At 36.2% G+C, this 21,365-nt stretch overlaps 1 protein-coding gene across 1 annotated transcript in view; it reads left to right on the top strand.

The window, feature by feature from the left end:
* Positions 1-21,365, top strand: part of ARHGAP15 (Rho GTPase activating protein 15) — a 642,246-nt gene that overhangs the window by 399,587 nt on the left and 221,294 nt on the right. The window contains exon 10 of the mRNA XM_011988707.1: positions 6,073-6,171. Coding sequence (XP_011844097.1) covers positions 6,073-6,171 — 99 coding nt within the window. The remainder of the gene's footprint in view (positions 1-6,072; positions 6,172-21,365) is intronic.

Raw genomic sequence — 21,365 nt, 5'->3', positions numbered from 1 at the left:
CTCTTTACTCACCAAGACACCAATGGCAGTTTTTCCTTTGTGAGGGACTGGGTGCACTTGCCTGGACCACCCAGTAAGTGGCAGTAATGTACCTCCCCCACTTCCAACATCATAACCACTAAAAATAATCAGCAGTGTACACCCAGCTCCCTGGCAATAAAAAAATACCCTGTAGTTGAAATTCTCTCCTATTCACTACAACTCAAAATCCTTCTCCAGGTCTCATCTCCTCTTATAACTAATTAGTCCCCATATGCTAGCCTTTTCACCTCTGAAGTTCTTAAAAGAGGAATCTATTTGCTGTCTCTATTTCTTCACCTTCTCTTCAAGTCTTTAATGACAACTATCTACCTTTCAGTTTCACTCTTCTACTGAAACCATTTTTCTTAAGGTCACTAATATCCTCAAATTGCCCAAATCCAGCGAACACTTTTCATCTTTATCTCTCGTTACCATTCTGCTGCATTTGAAATGCTTTTCTTAATGTCTAAATTCCATTTCCATTCTCAAGACCCTCAAGTAACTGTGTCTCTGTCTTCTCCACTCAAGCAAGGAGCTTGGAAGTCACTTTCACCTGGTGGATCGGCTCACCTGCTACACCCACTTGCCAAATCCCACTGAATCACCCCTTCTTGCCATGTCAGGTTTATTGTCTTAGTTCAGGTCCCCATTCTCCCTCCCCCAAGAGCCTAGTGCTCTGTGACCATTAAAAATAACTCGATATCTCTGGGCCTTAGTTCCCTCTTCTGTAAAATGAAGACGATGATAGTATCAAAGCTCAAAGGGTTGCGGGTGCATGTGAGAATTCAATGTTAGAATATATGAAGTACTTTGAGTTCTGCTTGGCTTAGTGTAGTGAACAATAAACCCTCTCTATTATTTTTACACATATCTGCAATAGCATTAGTCACATTATGTTGTAGCTGCTTGTGAGAGTCATTCTGTTCCCCTAAACTGTAGGAGATGGTGCATTATTACATTTTCAGGCTGGCACACAGTGTATGGCCTATAACCTGCATGAATTCATTACTGAATGAATAAAGCAATCTTTGCATTCTTTACAACACGGAGCACAGGGTAGGTGTTCACTAAAGAGTCACCGAATGGAATTGGATAGAATTGGATTCATCTGGAGAGAGTGCAGAAGTGATGCCATAAAATTTGGTAAGGCATAAATAGCTTAAATTTTAAGGTAAAAGTAATTTTTTTTCAGACTCCTCCTGAGGATTGAAATTAAACTGAAGGCATAACTCCACATTCTTAGCAAATTTAGACCTTTTTTTCTATTTTGTTCACTCTTCAATTTTAGTTTCCATGTCCTGCCAATCCTCTTTGTTTTCATTCTCACAGCATAGCTTAGATCATATTTCACCAAAAACCTGGACTCATCACCACCTATATGAGTAAGCTCTTGCTACGTGACAAACAAACATAAAATCTCAGTGGCATATGAAAAGGAGCATCTATTTTTCATGCGTCTGTGGTGCAGGCTTGACTGGACTGCTCTGCTTTAAGCTGCAGGTCTGACTGGACTTGTCTCTTCACTAAGGGTTTGCCTCAGTTCTTTGCCGTATGTATTTATTCTGGAGCCCAGGCTGAAGGGGCAGTAGCTACCCAAGGAAGCTCTTCTTTGGCAATAGCAGAGAAGCAAGAGGGTGAGTAGAAATCTGCAATGCTTCTTAAGGCCTCAGTCTGGAACTGACACATTTCCACTCACATTACATCATTCCAAAGAAGACATTTGGCCAAGCCCAATATCAAAGCAATGGGGAAAAATAAACACTGCACACTCTAGTGGGTTGTACCAGATGGTTCCATGGCAAAGGAGGTGAATGTATACATCTAATTCAGAGAAGACAAGATGGATTGTGTACAGCGATTACACCTATCACACCCTTATCCTGATTCTGGTCTTCATAACATCTTTCCTAGGCAATCACATTGGTCGTTTAACTAATCTCCTTGTGCTTCATCTTGCCCACTATATTACCCCCCACCCTCCCTTTTCTCTACAAAGTACTACCAAGTAAACCTTCTCAAGTAGAGTATGATTCTAATGCTCATTTTACTCAAAAACCATAATCACTTCCTAATGTCATATCATATGCTTTTGGCTGCAGATAATGGAATACCTAGTTAAAAATGAGTTATTTCATATAAAAATAAGTCTAGAGAAGGTATGTTAGTGTTGGTTTAAAAGCTCAGACATGTCTTCAGGGTCTCAGGTTTTTGTTGCTTATTTTTAATACATTAGCTGCTGTTCTTAGTACTCATTGTCTTGTGGTGACAGGATTGCTGCAATAGCTCCAAGTATCACATCATTGCAAAATGATATTCAAAGATGGATTTTTAAAAAAAGGAAAAAGACTTCTTACATATCCCTTTCTTTTCTTCAGGGGAATTAATCTTTTCCTATATGGTCCTGAGTCACTTTTCTAGATGTTTCATTGACAGTTATCTAATCACCCAAAGCTGCAGGGCAGGTAAAAATCAATAAAGATAATTTTCAGGTTCTGTCATATGAGTGGCTTCTAAAAACACGAAAGAAGGTGGGAGAGGAATTACTTATATGTAGAAAATAAATGGTATCTGCACACTCTCAAATAATTTAACCCACCTGGCAAAATTTAAGATGCTTTATAACATAACCTCCATCTCTTTTATAACTTGATACATCAAGATTTCTCTAAGAGTGAATGTTTTCCTTAGCACACCCCAGTCTTCCTATCATTCTTCCCATCATTCAAGCATTTGTTTATTTCCTTTCATTTCCCAAAATGCTCTTTGTTCCCTCTTTTGCTTGTCTTTCCTTATCTTTGAGGATTCAGTTATTCAGAGAAGGGAAGCACTCAAGGCCGGTCTGGTGCCGCACCACATTCTCCCACACTGCCTCTGTGTTTCCCCAGTTACAGCAGTTTTCTCATGATAAAATGTTCTTACCTGTTTACTTACATACTGTTTCTACCGGACAAAGTTTTAGAAAATAGGGAATGAGTCTTTGTTGCTATATTACCAGTGCCTTTCCTAGCTCTAAACAGAGTGTAGTCACTCAAGATGTTCTTTTGCAAATAACTAAATGAATAAAAGAGACCTGGAACGCTCTTGTCTGTATCTTCTTATATCCACCTGTCAAAAACAAAAACAAAACAATTTCTCCTAACACTCTCTGTCTCCCACTCTCTGTTGTACAAACATACACACACTGCATACTACATCTACACTAAATGACACAAAAACCCTTATACTAAAGGACATTTTTCTTAGCATTCAGTACCTTTTATGACACCTGCTATTTTCTTTTTTTTTGTATATTCTTTGAATACTTTTATTAGCCCCCATAATATTACGAATTTCTTGATACTGTTTTTACAACTCAATATGCCTACCTCATTGCTGTGAAGATAGAAGATAATATTTGTGAAATCGATTTGAGTAATAAAATCAATTAATGGTTTTTTTACTTTATAGCAATTCTTCTTCCTGACTGTAATCTCCAGACAATGTAAATCATTTGATCTGATCTACTGGGTTATTTTTTGCTACATAATATTTTATGTCGTTCGTTCTTAGAGTGGTTACACAGTGTTTTGAACAAGTCATTGTTACTTGACCAAAGTATTCAAAGCAAATGCCCATTATTATTTCCCACTTCTCTATATTATGTCCATGTGTTTTGAGCTGCTTTCTATTACTTGGATAAAAATGCACATTTCCACATTGGAGTATTTTCTTTCTTTCTTTCTTTTTTTTTTTTTTTTTGAGACAGACTCTCACTCTGTCACCAGGCTGGAGTGCAGTGGCGCGATCTCAGCTCACTGCAACTTCTCCCTCCAGGGTTCAAGCAATTCTCCTACCTCAGCCTCCTGAGTAGCTGGGACTACAGGAATGTGCCACCATGCCCAGCCAATTTGTGTATTGTTAGTAGAGACAGGGTTTCACCATGTTGGCCAAGATGGTCTAAATCTCTTGACCTTGTGATCCACCTACCTCAGCCTCCCAAAGTGCTGGGATTACAGGTGTGAGTCACCATGCCTGGCCTGGAGTATGTTATTAATAGTGTTTTAGCTTTAATTGTTCCCTCCATGCTGGGTTGTCAGCAATTCAAACCATTATGTTTTCCTAAGAAATAAATGAAAATTATGATTCATTGAATTCTCCCTATACTCCATTTTGAGTATCCCCTTATAACAATACATATCACTGAACATTATTTTATGCTGCATTATCTATTATTCTATCTAATTTTACTTTAAAAAATTTATTGACTACCTCCACTGATGGTTAAGATGGCGTCTTGCAGTCCATCATTCTACAAATGTTTATTGAACTTCTAGTATGTGCCAAACACTGTCTAGGTACTCAGGATCCAATAATAAATGGTTGAGATATGACTCCTACTCTCCTGGCTTTTGCATTCTAAGCAAGGGAAACAACTAAGCAGAAAACGTATCAGTCTCATATGTCAAGTGGAGATATGTGTTCTAAGAAAAGTAAGGCTGGGAAAGTGGCATAGAGAATGGCATGGAGTGGAGCCATTTTTTTAAAGGATGGTAGGAAAGAAAGGCTACAATAAGAAGATACCATTTGATCTGAGACCTAAGGCAATGGCGTTCCATGAAGAAGAAAATGCAAAGTCCCTGCAGCAGAACAGTGCTTGGCAGCCACGAGAAACAGCAATGTGGGGCTACTACAAATTTAAAGACGGGGAGAGAAGACCCAAATAAAATCCATTTATTAGTGGAGGTCAGATAATGTAATATCTTATAAGTCACAGTAGGGACTTTGATTTCATTCTGAGTGAAATGGGAAGCCCTTGGACCCATTAAATATTTGTTTCATTATCAGTAATAAACAGATACTATCTCAATAGCAAAACCTGGAAATTGATGGTGGTGAGGGTTGCACAACATTGTGAATGTACTTAATGCCACTGAATGGTACATTTTAAAATGGTGGAAATAATCAATTCTATGTTATGTGTGTTTTACCACAGTTATAAAAGACAAACATCTATCTGTAAATACTGCAGGCCAGAGTCTGTGCTAAGCACTGTTGAAAACATAGATGATTCAGACACTCAGAATCTGCTTTGAGAGAGTCTATTCCATTTATTATAAATGTAAATACACAATGTAAGGTAGCGTCAATCATGTTCCAAACAAGAGGGCTAGGCTCGGATTTCACAGTGGGTATTCTCGTAAACATTAGTCTGGAAACATGCTCTCTGAAATCAAAGGATGTTGCTCAAATAAGTTTGGGAGATAATGCATCCTCCACCCCTCATGGAGATTCACAGCACACATGGGCATATCACAGGCTCTAAAAATAAATACACGTTAAACCTGTCTAACTTTGCAGAACCTAATGATGCTAAACCATTTTGTTCGCAGGCCCTTTTCCCTGAGTCATCTATTAACAGCCTGAGGATCTGGTATTCCAAAGAATCTATGTCACAGATGACACAAAACTGAGATAGGAAGGGGTTAGTGGAGAAAGTGTGATCTGAGCTGAACCCTAAAGGAAAGGTGATAGTTAGATTAGAGAAGAGGAAGGGCATTCAAGGCAGGTGAAATGCTAAGTAATTCACTTCAAAGCAAGTCTCCTAGAACTTGCCTCCTCAAATACTATTGAGTTGCAGAACAAATATCCTAAATATACTGATAACATTGTAATTTTTATAACCATTAACTGGTAAACTTCTTCGAAAACACTCAGTATACCAAAACACTAAGATTAATTATTTTGCAGAAATTTTCTTAATTCTTTGTCATTCCTTTATAGACAACAAAGTTAAGGCCCAGAGAGACTATAACTTACAGTCATCCCTGCTAATCGATGGCTGAGCGTCAGTTTTCTCACTCTGGGGCCAAGATCCTGTTCCATAAAGGAGGGAGTTGTGGTCTTCGCATGTCTGCCGTAGACACTTTGGAAATAAAAAAAAAAAAAAAAAAAAAAAAATCAATTCCTATGCAAGATGAAGATTTCAGTATGCAGTGGATATGGAAACAGAATCAAATTAAAGAACAACGCAAGCTTGGATTTTAATGAAGCTCATCTTTGTTTCTTTTGCAGATCAAATTTTTGGCTCTCATCTGCACAAAGTGTGTGAACGTGAAAATTCCACAGTTCCGTGGTTTGTAAAGCAATGCATTGAAGCTGTTGAGAAAAGAGGTGGGTGACTGAATGTGCAGCAGTTCCCCCCATTACTGCACCCTCTACACAACCAATACTCAAGTTAGCAGTGCCACTCTATTTGTATGAGAAGCCATGCAATTAAAACTTGACTTGTGTTAATCGGTTAAGAGGATCAAGTTTCTTATTAACTTCAGTTTGTTTTTACAATAGGGACATTAGTAATTCTCACTAATGTTCTTTTTTTTTTTTAATATTTTGTCTGTCTGACATACTGTTGATTCAAGTGCAAACTTCTTGTTTTCAAGCCAGTGATAAAACATTCATAAAATATCAGCACTCACAGTGTTAGAACCCTCCTAACATTCATGCTGGTAGACGTTGTGCCAGAACAATTTTTGGTAAGCCCCCAACATTACCCAAGTTAAGCAAATACCATTCCGAATCGCAGACAGTGATATCCCACCTTCCACACGTCTCTGTTCAGTACAGAATACACTAACGGGTTTTTCAGGAACAATTAAAAGACACACCTCAAAAGATGACCTTTGATTCCTCTATTTCAGCATTCTGTTTTTCATCTGAAATTATTTCATCTTACTGAAGGGAACAAAACAAAACCCAATGGAATCATCATTTCTACTCCACTCTATCTGTGGGGTGTTTTTCCTTCAAACTATGACTTCATTCATTCAAGGTCATTTTTCCTGGAAGATACATATAGTAGATGCAGAATCTTAAAAAATGTATTGTATAAAAATGGGAGGCTTCATCACCATCTGTTACAAGTTTACAACATATTCCCAGGATCTAGGGGGATATATATCATGTAAGAGATAGAGGTGTTTTCAGAAAAAGGATTGGTGAACCTATTCCCATTTCCAGCTCCTAGTCTCTTAAGACAATAGAACCAAGGGGAAAAAATCTTTACCCAGTAATCTGCTAGGAAAAAGCCATTTTAATTCTCTCAATGTTACCTGGCTTTATTATAAAAGCATAATAAAAATGGTCTGCAATTTCTAACTCCTGGAAATTCATACTTTGATTATACTGTAAGGACAGCCTTGGGATCCTATTATTCCCCTATCAGTAGGGAATGAGAGAATAACAAGAAGGGGAAGAGTGGGTAGGTAATGTGGATAAAGAGAATGACTTTGGGGAAAGCATATCAACACATCAGAGAGAAGAGCAGAGAGTACAGTGAGAGTAGAAAGCAGCAACTGCAGGATGAACACAGGAGAAGTGTCTATGAGAAATGAAGTCAATTGGAGTTCAGAGAAAAATGTGTTTTTATTGCAAGTTGCAATTTCATTTAATTTTATAAGTATATATTTTAGGAATAAATATTCTTTAGTAAGTACTTAAAGCCAAAATGGATCACTGAGAATATTATAATGTTATTATTTCCAATAGCTAAATTGTCATCATTTTCAGGAAATCTTCATCCACTTATAAATACTCAGTGCCAACAGTGTGAGCATTGTTATATTAGACCAAAAATCCAAATAGGACGTTGGGGAAGCACATAATAAGATGTGTGCATGTGTAAAGAAGCGCTCCGTACCTCTCGATTTATGTCTCTACCCTAGGCAAAACAAAAAACTGCTAGATGCAGCCTTGCGGTGTGCAGATATTATAATATTGTAGAGTAGAAAATGTCTGTAAATAGAAACCATATCTTTAGTTCATGGCATTTTGTTGGTGATTTTTAATAAAATAAGACAATGTCTTTGCTGACTGGAGCAATCACATCTAGCGTTATATTTCATTGTCCCTATGTTTACTCTTAAAATGAATTTGTAGATCCAGCACTAAACAGGTGCTAATCACACATGTGATTATTAAAATAATTCCTAAGCATTTTAATGAAACTCAAAGACTTTCCAATTCCACAAAGCAACTGATAATTCAAAGCACTTTGGCAATATCAGCTTGAAGGAACCCTATGGAAATAAATATTCAATAAAAACTAAGAAGCACAAGATAAACCTCTCACATCATTGCAAGATTTACAAGTGTGTACTTTTGATTATAATTTTCTATGATCATTTTGTTGGATTAATATTCTTATATTTATACACCAATTCTATTTACTCAAAGTGTTGTTTTTGCGAAATTCTGGCATAAAGCATTTCAGGACAGAAATAATTTATGTGAATCTAAGTCCAATGTTTATGCAGGCTTCTGATGACATTTTATGCTGGGGTTGGTATTAGGAAGTAGCATATAAAGGTGCCAAGTCTCTCAGCATGGCTGGGACTCAGCATATCTGGATCCCTCCTTCTAATGGCCAGATACTCTCCCAGCCAAGAAACTCAACTGCAGAATCATGGGAAATGCTGATGAACCAGTTATGGGAAAGGAACATTTAATGAAAACTGTGTGTTTACTCTCACAGTCTTAGGGAAATGGTCTTGATACTCACTACATCGGCACATTGGCTGTTATAAAAAAGATTTGTTTCCGTCTCTCTCTCTTTTTTTCTTGTGATTATTTTTTACTCCTTTTAAAAAATCATCTACAAATTGTGGCTATGTCTCTAAAATGCTTATTAGATGGATGATTTAAAATGAAACATTTTCAGGAAGGCAGATCTCACTATTGATTCATTCATTCATCTCTCCATCCAGTCAGTCAGTCAGTCAGTCAGTCATTTGTCTTACCTGTTTGCATCGAACACCGCCAAATTGCTCACACTTCTGTAATCTCTCCAAGGAAATTCTACCCAGTACTTGGCCCAAGATGCATTCTTTATTCATCCCTGGTAAGGTGATTACATTTTAAATTTTGCAACTTTTGTACATGCCTAGAAGAAAATCTATTAATAAACTGAATGTAAACCAATTTAGCTAATACCTTGTTCAGTACGTTTCCTTATCTTGATTTGGTTCTCTTTATTACTCGAAACTGCCAGAGCATTCTCCTTGTCACCAACTGTTATAACTAGATTAACTTGATTTCTGTGGTTTCTGACATTGTCTGCTGAGCCTTGAAAATACAAGCAAAATTTGGAAGACAAACTCTTAAGGAGCATGTTAATCCTTAAAGCTCTTCCAAGTGGTTCCTTCCCCTTACCTTGCCTTTATGGTTGTAGAGCATGTATCTGAGAAATCATAATTAGCTAATGAAAAACTCAACTTGTGTTTCTTTTACAAAGTAATTTCTGTGAAAATATTAAAACATGGTTCTGCTAATTCTTAATTCATATCCTGGGTACAATGACCAAAAGCATGAGATCATCTGACACTGTTTTGGAGGTTTGAGGAAACAAGCATGTACAACAGGGGTATCTAATCTTTTGGCTTCCTTGGGTCATATTGGAAGAAGAAGAATTGTCTTGGGCTACACATAGCATTACACACACTAATGCTAACAATAGCTAATGAGCTTTAAACAATGCAGAAAAATCTCATAGTGCTTTAAGAAAGCTTACGAATTTGTGTTGGGCTCCATTCAAATCCCTGGGCCATGGGTTGGGAAAGTTTGATGTAGAGGAAGGCATTGTGACATACAGTAGATGTAAGCAGTGAGAAGTTCATTTTTCACTATGTTATAGAACACTTTGTGTAGTTTATGATGACATATGTGTAGAAATTGCTTACTTAAAAATATGATCACCTGTGTCTGTCAGATACAAGGGCCTAGGAGACCTGAACTAAACAAAGTATATATTTTAAACCGGTGTAACAAGTAGTAAGACCTTAATTCATAGTTCTTTTTATGCCAAGCATGTAACTGACTATCCTTTGTTGAGGTCCATTATTTGGAAAGAAGCTTTATACAGCACACGACACCTTGTAAGCACTCGATAAATATTGGTTAAATGAAGTAATCAAAGCCAAATAGCTATTGAGTACCTACTGTGTGTCGTCTTCTGTGTTACCAGTTGATAATACAGAGGAGATAGACATTAAACAGACACACACGATTATGTATGTTAGCATAAACTGTGATGAGTACTATCAGAGGAAAGAACAGATCCTACAAGACAGAAGAACCATGACAATAATAAAAAGCAGGGAACTATGTGTGCTTAAAAATGATGTAATCACCCCTGAACAATAAACATATATTTGTCTGGCTTTATCTTCGTTATGAAACCAGGAGACATTTAATTTTGCCTTATTTTGCAGGTTATTTTCTTGACACATTGTGACTATGTAATACAGGGAGTTCTTTGCTGTGAGATCTAAAAGGACATGCCTTAAGTGGCGAACCAGTCATATTTCTACTCAATAATATCAAACATGCATTTTGCCAAATACGTATTTTATGTAAGAGTAGGGTTAACTAGATGAATGAGCATATTTCTACCCTACACATATTTTTATGCATCCAAAATATGTTTGGTGCACAAAAAAATTGGTGAACCAAAAAATTGGTGCATATTTTTATGCATCCAAAATATATTTGGTTTTAAGGCAATAACATTAATTTTCTTAAGTTTGTAATATAATTTAGATTGGCGCTCATCATTTGGAATATGTCTTAACTCATACTTCCTTCATGATTCCCGGTTCTGGTTAATATGCACCCAAACTATTTTAAAACAATAGAATGATACCTGGAGATTTATTGTACAATAATGGAATATACTTAAAATCACTGAACTATACACTTAAAAAGGATTAGGAAGAGAAATGGTATGTCACATGCTTTTGACCACAATTTTTTTCAAATGAAATCATGCTTTTCAAATGTGATAATTCCAGGTATAAGCAACTTTGCAGAATGCTTCAGCAGATGCTAATCAACAAGAAGTTTGCCCTTTCTGTCTTTTTTCTGGAACACGAAATACTATGACAGGAATGGTACACAAAGTTGCATATTTGACTTGGTGCCTAAAAGCCACCCTGGGATCCATAACCTTGCTTAAAGATTTAAGAAAGACCTTTAGTCTACTTCTGAGAAGGTCCTTAGCCTCAAAAACTTTATCTCTCAACTTGCCTTCTTAGCAGCTGTTATATTTTTTTGCTGTCGTTTGTTTGACAGGATCCAGTTATAGGTTCCGATGTCTGTTTAAAGAAACAAGGAGGCTGTTGGCTTTAAAATTCCCTCATTGCTTGTGTGATCAGCATTTTCCCAGGCTTTTCTACATAGTTTGCCAAGCAAAGGGACTGACCTTTTGTAGCAAACACTTTTTCATTTCAAAATGCTCACTTTGATTTTTGTCCCATTTTATGCTCATTCCAAACTGTTTACAACCCACTAAAAATGACTGTGAATTATATGTTTGTGTAATGGATTCCTTTTGTGGTCTGAGTGGAATGTTTACTTTGAACAATTAGTTATCTTTGGGTAGATTATAGCAACTTGGAAAAAGGATGGCTAAAATTATTATTATACCTTAACCGTTTCTTTTTTGCTAATTCCTCTACTGTTAGTTGAAGTTTGAGAGAATTTCAAATTAACAAGCCTGTGACATTATAAATGAAACCTGTTTAATTTTGTGACTATTTGGATATGTGTGTTAATATCATGAAAAAGAGTGGCTGGACACCTAACTCAACTCAGGAATATACTTATCTAACAAAAATTAAAAACATGGCATGTAAATACATATATGAATATTTGCCATATACATGTTGCATTTGCAGATGCATGTGTGTATGTTATATAAATAACAGGCATGATGATAGTACAGCTATTGTACAGTACACATTGTACAGTATTGTAGCAAGCATTGTAGTTGTTAACATAATTTCCCTGATATTTGATCCAGTGCACCAGTCAGCCTCTTGAGATCCTACCGAGTGCTTACTTGCAAAAATCAAACTTTACATAGTTGTTGCCCGTTGCCTTTGAATCCAGGCCCCAAAACTGCAGATCATATTGCCTTCCCTAGACAAGCTCTGCTCCCAGTTCTGCTAATTTTACACTGTTCATTCTTTCCCACTTTGGGATAATCTATGATAGTTGGATCCAGGCACGCACTAAAGGCTGATACTTCCATGAAGAATGTGCAATTTGTACTGTTTAGTTTGTGACGAGATTCTTGAAAACTTTTATGATTCTGTCTTGTTCCAGAGAGACTCCTGCTTGCTAGTTTTATAAGCAGTGAGTGAAAAAAAGTAACAAAAACAAAACAAACTGATAAAAATTACATGCTCCAAAAAAAAAAAAAAAAAAAGAGTACAAGATAAGCGCTTTTTTCTTTTTCCCTGGAGAATATTTGTGGACGGAACAAAAATGTTTCTGAGGTCACTGACCTTTTTTTTTGTTGTTGTTTTTAAGTGTTTGCTTTCATGCCTTAGGTTAGGCATTCGCATGCATTTACAATGGAGATGATCTTCAAAGAAGCTCCGAGAATGTTTGCAGTGAATCTCTTTGGCTTTTCTGAGTTAAAATTAAGACCAGTTTAGTGCTTTGGTGTTTTGTGTTTTGTTTTGTTTTGTTTTGTTTTAATGCAGCCACAAGGACTGCCACCTTCCTGACAGCATAGTGTTGTGCTGGGTCCAAGCTGGAATGGGCTCTTTGGGGTAGTCACGCTGGGGCCTCTGTGTCTGTAAGAAAGCCACATTTAGTACTCGAGGGGAAGACAAAATCAAAAAAGAATAAACAGGAAACAGCCAGCAAGAGTATAAAGGAGAAACTAGGAAAAGACAACCAAAAGAAATCAGAGATGACAAGGTGGAGAGGCGGGGGAAAAGCTGTATTTTGCAATTAAGAAAACAAATGTGGATAAGAGAACATGTTTGTGAGGTCTGTCAGAAAGAGAAGATAAACTAGTGAACACATTGCCATCTCTGCCATAGGTACCTGATACCTGCTTTGCTGTTCCAGAGAAACTTCCTCATTCTTAAGAAAATGCTTGAAACTTAAACTTTGCAATTTATGGCATGCATTGAATGTTCACAAACTCTGTATACAGAACCGGTTATTGATTAATTCACTGTATTTATTAGTGACATTTAACAGAGTTTATGTCTAGCAATACATGACAGTCTTATTATCAAAAAGAAAGCTTAAACATAACAGCAGTTAATGTAGGAATAAATGTGCAGTTCAACACCCAGAGAGGCTATCTAAGAAATACAGCGTTGTGGCTCTGGTCAAATCAGTCAGCGGATATTCCCACACTTTAAAATCCACAATGCATCAGAATAAATAATGTGTCTTCCCAGATACAGCCTGAGTCTAATTTCCAACCTCCACCCCCAATGTAAAGTTTAGGTTCTTAACATACTTTTCCCTTGGAGTCAGTTGGAAGGAACAGAGCCAAAATTAAGACCCTAGGAAATTAGCTTCTTATTGTGGATGGGGAATTTAAATAATGCAACACCTCAACTTACCAAGATGCAATACTCTCGAATAGCCTATAGTGGTGTCATTTACACAACGGGAGTTCTAGGACTGGGAATTTTCCCATTACAAGGCCCTATATGCAGAAGTTAATAGTTCAACCATAAAAATAATCTTGGCTGAAAGTTAGCAGGATGTTCTAGCCTAGAAGCAAATGTTTACAAAATTTGAAAAAAATTGCATGCATTTGGAAAGCTTTCAGGTTTTCAAAAAGCAGAAGCAATAATAATAATAATAATAATAATAATAATAATAATAATAATAATGCAGTCAGAGATTTTCAGATTTTTTTTGCCCTAGCATTCAAAAACTGATTTGTAGCTTTTCAATACAAATGTTTTGATTCTTGTCACATAATGTGAACTGATTGATTTAAAATAATCAACTTTCACAACAGTGTCACTCTGTTTTATGAAATAATTTGTTGTTTACAGGTAGAAAAAGAATCTATACATTATATTTGTGTAGTTATTTCCTTAGGGCTTAAAAATTAATGATAATTAAGAAGTCAAATTAATTCAGGAAGCTATAAATGAAACCCAAATATTATACTCCTTTGTGGGTTTCCTAATGAGTGATGTTCTTTTTTAAAGTTTATATAAAAAAAATGACATTTTCCAAGGAATTTTTATACTTTCAAATTGTGTGCTCGATTTAAGCATTAATCAATTAGTCTACACATATATGGTAAAAGAGACATACAGATTCCAGGTGAAATAATTGCAGTGGACTGTATGAATGAACATGACGTATTTTTTGTACAGGATATTTAGAACTTTTCACCCATTTCCTTGAAAGACTCATGTCTTAGAGATTCCTCTAAATTCTTTGGGAGGTTATCTTACAGACTAGTAGACTATACAGTTAAAGATGTTTTTCTTGGGTTCAAAATAATCATTTATTTTCTTGTTTTATCTCTCTTTGCCTGATTTTATACTTTTCAAGCCACTTCCTATTTTCGGTTCAGAAAAAAAAAAAAGAAAAATCAATTGGGAAAAATCAAGGGCTGGACACTTTGAGGAAAAAAGCTAACTCTGCAAAACCAAAATAGCTCTGAAATGATAATGCTGGAAGAATTCTTGAGGTTATAGTAGACCAGAGATCCAATATGTAAATACACACTCTTTTTTAAGAAAATAATAATGCCCTAGATATAGGGTATATCTTATAGAAGAAAAATATTTAAAATATTACATTAAGTACATGATGTGCTCCTTCATGTATAAGCCAACTTCTCATATGGTACCTAACACATAATGAATTCTCAGTAAATGGTGTATAATCAGATAAATTATATTCAACATTGCTTAAATCCTCATTGGAGAGTTTCACACCATTGCTGCCCATGCATATAGTTGATACTATAAAAAGATCAATCACCAATAGTTGTTGGTTGAAAGCAGTTCAGAGAATAACATGGTCTGCAAATCCACTTTTTAAACATTTAAACAAGTTCATTTCTGATAAGAGTATATCATATTGTTCAATAAGGTACCATTCTTTCTATCAATACCCAGCTATGCTAAACAATTGAAGTTAGGTTTCCTTAATGATTTTATTTTCATCAGTTTTTGGATACTCCATTTAAGTTAACCATCAGCAACTACTAAAATATCCATTCTCTACTCATTTTCATCAGAGGAAGTCATATCCCATTAGGCATTGTTTCAATTCCAATAGCCTGCTGTTTTTAATCAAGTAACTGAATGGTAACTATGACTTGTAATTGACATGCCTGAGAATGGTCAGGCTTAGGCTCAGTTCCCGTAACCACACAGCAAGTTGAGCCCCACATCTTTTCCTTTAATTCAGACTTGGAATGCCATGTTAGTGCTGTTTTGTATTAGTTTACTTCCCTCTGAATATATCACCCTCTTGATTCATTGTTTGTTTTCCATGTACCTCTCAGCAAATTTTTATTTGGATGATATTTTTTTTGAGTTGATAGGGACTGTCAAAGAATTAAAATAAGAAATATATGGTCAATACACAGAATCTATCAATTTGAAGTTAATGAAGACAAAATACATGATTTTGCTATTGGATATTGATTTCATTTTCTCCAAATTTACTTCCTAGCAGGAAAAAAAGTTACATTCTGCTGATGCTATTAAAAGCTCTATAAAGACTTTGAATATACCAATGTTATTAAAATTGGACTGTTGCCTTTCTTCTTTTAAAATGATGTTGTTCTTGTTATATTTTGCATTTTCTGACAGTTTGGGATGGCTAACTCTTTAGTCTCCCTATAGAACAGTTGTACACCTAACAGATGGTATTGTCACAACAGTGAGTTCTTTTCTTTCTTTTGTCTTGAAGGTAGGCATTTGACCATGTATTTGATATTGCATAGTCTAATATTGGAGTCCATGTGGTTGGCCCAGAGTTTGACAGCATAAGAAACATTCATATCCTCTGGATTTGATTATTGACTCTGACATTTCATGCTACTGGTTTTCTCAGGGTGATCTCAATTATACCTAAAGCTTCAATGAGCCTTTCAATGACTTCAGAGCTCCTATATGCAAATAATTACTCAAGCTGTTTTTTTTTCTCCACTCAAACCCATGGTCTAGAAACAACCCTTCTTGAATTTTCCTCTGGATCCTCAAACTGAGCTTTTTTGAACTAAACTCATCACTTTTCCCAAAAATATGTTCTTCCTATTTTATTTCTTAACTCAGCCCATAGCATCACAACCTATATTCCCCATTGCTCTAGAAAGAAGTATGTTAGACATTTTAGATTCTTCTCTCTCATTACAGACAGAATCATTCACCAAGTCTCATGAGCTCCACTTTCTTACTATCTCTATATCTGGTTCTTCCTTTCACCTTCTGTGACCTTGATTGGGCCTCCATACTTCCTTTTGAGATAAATCGCCTAAGGAGGTCTTTGCCTTTGGTCTCATTTCTGCCCAGGCCACTCTTTTCAATGCTGCCAAAATGATCCCTCTTAAATACAAATAAGATTGTGTTATCCCCTCTTAGAATCCTCCAATGATTCCTTGATCTCATAAGGATAAACAAAATTCCACACTAATTACCCCCATAAAAAAGGATAAGCGTATGACCTCTGTCTACTGTTCAGCTTCATATCCTTATAAGCTGCTTTCTATGCTCCAGGAATACCAACTACATGAAGTTTTCCAATGGCCTATTCCTTTCCCATGCTGTTCTTTCTCCCTTTTTGTCCATCTGCCAAATTCACATTCATCCTCTTGTGAATATCACAAGAATCACCTTCTCCAAGAAATATTCTCTAACTTAAATCCATAACCATCCCACCATGACTTCTTGAACATCATTAGGTCCTTCCTCCACAATATTCCAGTGACATCTTTGCTTTCCCTAATAGAGCCCTTATCGCCTGGGACTATAATGGCTAGTTTCATTATCTGTTTCCCCATCGAGAGTGCGAGTCCTTGAGTCTGGGAATTATGGCTGGCTCATGCCATCCCCATAGTGCTTAACCACTATACCTGGCATACGATAGGGCCTCAATTCATAAAGGATGATTAAATGGATGAAGAGACAGATATTATCCAAGCTTTCTGTTTATCCACTCATCCGTGCATCTATCCTTAGAGAAACAAAGCTTACAGATTGAAGATTCAGTGACCTGCTAGAAGAGACAATGATTAAATGTCTCTTTAAACATAATGTAAAATCATATTATCCAGAATGTAAAGAAATTACCTTAAAAGTGAAAGTAAGGGTTTTGTTCTTTGTTTTATGTTTGTTTGTTTTGTTGTTGTTATTGCTGTTTTTCCAGTGGGCATGATATATATCTAGACCAGTATGTGATACCATATTTGTAATAATCTAGAATAGGATAAGACAGAAATAGGGCAATGACCCTTGTGTCCAATACAGGTTTCAGACAAAACATACTTTTTCATTTTTAATAGGGAGAAACCAGTCTCTCAACAAATAATGTTAAATTGTTTCATAAACCTAAGGGATTCGACTAACTAAAGCCAAATTTGATGCTTTTGAGACCTACCAATGTCATAAGAATAGCACTATCCACTTTCTGGTTCAAAAAATTATGCTCTTTTATATATAAACCTTCAGGCATTGTGCCTACTTCCTTGTAAGTTTGTGTATAATTTTTCCCATTATCACCCCCTAGGTATCTTTCACCATCACCACTTTCCAGGCATCTACCATCCACTGAATAGCCATGTTTCTGATTATCTTCTCCCAAATGTATTAGCTTGCATTATTTAAAGCTGAATCTCATTTTATTATTTCCTGCTCGTATTTCTAAACTCCTTAAGTCCATTTGTATGATTCTTTTGTCCTCACAGATGTCCACAGTTCCTCCCAATTTAGTATCATCAGCAAATTTAATTAATGCTCTGTTTACCTCTCCTTCTAATGAAACCAGTCCCTTGTTTCATTTCATGATACAAAGTAAAAAATGTATTGGCAATAAAACAGTCCAAAGAAATGTTCCCTCACTGTAGGAGGGGAAGTTAAGGATACAGCAAAGAACAATGTGGTGAGGAGTGGACAGTGCAGCAGGGTGGTGAGTTAGTTTGCTATTGCCCTGAAGCAAAACCTTTTTCACAGAGGCTTCACTTTGGCATATTGCCTGGGTTGACGCTCTGTGTGTGTGTGTGTGTATGTGTGTGTGTGTGAGTGTGTGTTCTGTTCTGGAAGGTAGCTTTAATATCCTAACTGAGGAAATTTTACCAAAGATATATTTATGAATATATGAAAAGCATATTGAAAACTGTAAATATAAATGTAATTATAGCTTTATATACATTAGTATTTATAGTTTTAAATACACTAAAAGGTAAGCGAGTAATGTCTGATTCATGGTGTAGTTACAAATCTGGATATGGATGCATACATCTGGATGTATACAGGCGCTCAATCATTTTCAGTGGGCTTTTTCTAGCACTCACTGTGATGTAAATTTATCTCTGTCCTTAACTTGATTAGTGTTTTAAATCCAAATTAACCCTTGGATTTGAATCAAATTCTTTGTAAATAGTAGGTTTATGGGGTAAGAGAAAAGAATTTTTTCTTCCGTTGTATCCAACATGCAAACTTCAATCAAAGAATATTTTGACCTCTACAATTAATAAGCTAGAAAATTGAGCTTGATCAGAGAAAAAGGCCTAACCTGCTAACTTGAAGGTAAGCCATCGTATGTTCTAAGAGTTACACTATAAATCTTTGAAGGTGTGGATATACAGATACTGTGTAACAAAGATGACATTTATTAAGCACCCACTCTGAGCCACACATAATGTTAGTGCTTTCCAGCATACATACCAACACTATGGAATAAAATCCTACATTAATTATTACCTGATACTTCATAGTCTGTATTCTTAACTCCAGCAAGATCTCATAAACATTTGTCATGTTTCATATTAAGAGTCAGTCTTCAGAATGTGGATGGATTAGTATAAATCCAATGACTTTACTGGGGAAAAAAAAAAAGTACTTTCAAGTTTATGCTTTGAATGGACAGACAGATGTTAAGATCAAGATCTCTATTGTTTTATACAGGAGACAATGTACGTTCACAATGCTGAAATGAAGGCTGATATGTACTTTCCATATAGGACAAGGTCACCACAGATGGCATCACCAAGGGATGGTGTTAACAAAATAGTGACTGGGAATATTGTTAAGTAGTTACAGCCTCGCATTGTTTTTCTAGTGAGAAAAATATCTGATGCATAATGCATTCTTATGAGATAATTTTCTCAGATGCCAAGACTTTACAGGCATAACTTCTATAAGCTTTAATGGGAATTTCCTGCCAGCACCTGTTATAGTATAGAGTTCTTACTTTTCACACATAATCCAAGACTGACTTGGAACACTGACTTGGAAAAACTAATATAGTAAAAGCTTCTTGTAATGTTTCCTCACGTATAATGTTCATCTTCAAATCCTTGGTCTGATACATGTATGTCCATGTTTTCCATTCAAATTCTTTCCCACCAGTAAGGTTCCTTTTCACAAGTTTTTTATGGATGAGAGCAGAAAAAAACAATTATTCTTACTAGGTAAACTAATGGAAAGATACATAAAGGGGAAAGTTATTAGGATAGCAAGTGACTTAATGCTAGAAATCAACTATTCTTGACTTAAAGTAGTTTTATAGACGTACTGTAGGCTCCTGAGCAGCCAACAATTAGAGTACCACATGCAAAAACAATCACCAGGGACTTTACAGCAAAATCACAGGTCAAAATAATATAGTTTGACCATATTTTCCCATATATTTACAGACTAGAATGTGGTAACTTTTAACATTTAAAAAGATATTGCATAGATACACCAAATGGGCAATGCATTGGGTAGAGGAGAAAGTTAAAAGAACATTTTAAATTTCATGCATTTCTAAATTAATTACCCAAACTTCCATTACCAAAAAATTCAAACAAAAACAGGTCACAGTGCTCCTGCTTAACTCGAATTATTGGAGATTGCACAGAACGACTATTTTATGAACAACAATTTCACTTTTAATTTTTTCACTTTCTTGAAGTTTCTTCTTATCTAGCATTTCTAACACACAATGACACATTAGAATGAAAACAGACCTTTCTACTCAAATAAATTCCTGAATCATTTCTGATCATTGCCCTGAGTGACAGGATGATGAGCAGGGGAATGCTTTTCACTTGTTGAATGTTGAAAGATAGTAAATTTTTAGTTTCATTTTTATGACAAGATTTTTAAACAAATGTTGGCAGGTAACATGGTTAAAGTTGGAAGAACTCTGAAACCCTGAAAACAAGACATGTGTGAACCTGTTCATTTAATTTCTCACGGGGAAAAATATGGGATCTGAAGGAGAACAGTGCATTTGCTTCCTTCCTTCTTTTTCTTTGCTGTGTGGTTACATTACTCCATGATGTCACCTTGAGCCCCTGTCTGACCTCTGATACTCTCCTTCTGGCACACCTGCCCCAGGAATGTCATTTATACCCCAGCTTGATGTTCAGATACCCTTATTCACACTTTTGAGTATTACCTTGAGCATAACTGTTTTAAAAGGTATCAATAATTTGTCTCTATTAGAGTATGTTCAAGCACCAGGAAAGAGGATTTTGTTTTGTTTCATTTGATAAAAGGGAAAAGGGAGTCTCACTGACACTTCTAAAAGCATGCTGTGTTTCCAAGCTTCCTACCCTCCCCCTCTCAAGGGGTTTTGACTGTAGCACACTTTGCTCTTAACGGAAATAATGTTATTGCTTTCTTTTGATACTCTGGCCAGTGAATTAATAGAAATGCATTTGTTTCTGGTGTAATTGCCTTTATTAAGGTTTGTTTTAAACCTTAAGAGCAGATTGGAAATCTAAGACCTCATAAGTCTGCCATAGTTCAAAACCGTGCATCACCAGCTAAGGCCAATAAACCTTAGGTTGAGTTACTGCAGAAGACTTAAGACTTGTGGCATTGTTTGTGTATACGTCACTGGCTCCATCTGACACCTCTCATCTCTCCGGTGAGCCTGATAGAGTTAGGCTTTGTGTCCCCACCCACATCTATTCTTGAATTGTAATCACCATAATCCCCACATGTCAGTTGAGAGGCCAGGTGGAGATAATTGAATCGTGGGGCTGGTTCCTCCATGCTATTCTCATAAAAGTGAGTTCTCACGAGATCTGATGGCTTTATAAGGGATTCTTCCCCCTTCACTGGTACTTCTTTCTACCACCTTGAGAAGAAGGTGCCTTGCTTCCCCTTCGCCTTCCACCATTATTGTAAGTTTCCCGAGGCCTCTCCAGCCATGCTGAACTGTGAGTCAATTAAACATCTTTCCTTTATAAATTACTGAGTCATAGGTAGTTCATTATAGCAGTATGAAAATGGGCTACTACAGACCCAGTGATGTATACACAGACAACGTCACATATAGTGAAACTGCAGAAGTGATATGGTGAGAGAAGT

Source organism: Mandrillus leucophaeus, unplaced genomic scaffold, assembly GCF_000951045.1.
Source record: "Mandrillus leucophaeus isolate KB7577 unplaced genomic scaffold, Mleu.le_1.0 Scaffold336, whole genome shotgun sequence".
Taxonomy (NCBI): domain Eukaryota; kingdom Metazoa; phylum Chordata; class Mammalia; order Primates; family Cercopithecidae; genus Mandrillus; species Mandrillus leucophaeus.
The sequence above is the reverse complement of the archived record's forward strand: the minus strand, read 5'-3'. Positions and strand labels throughout refer to the sequence as shown.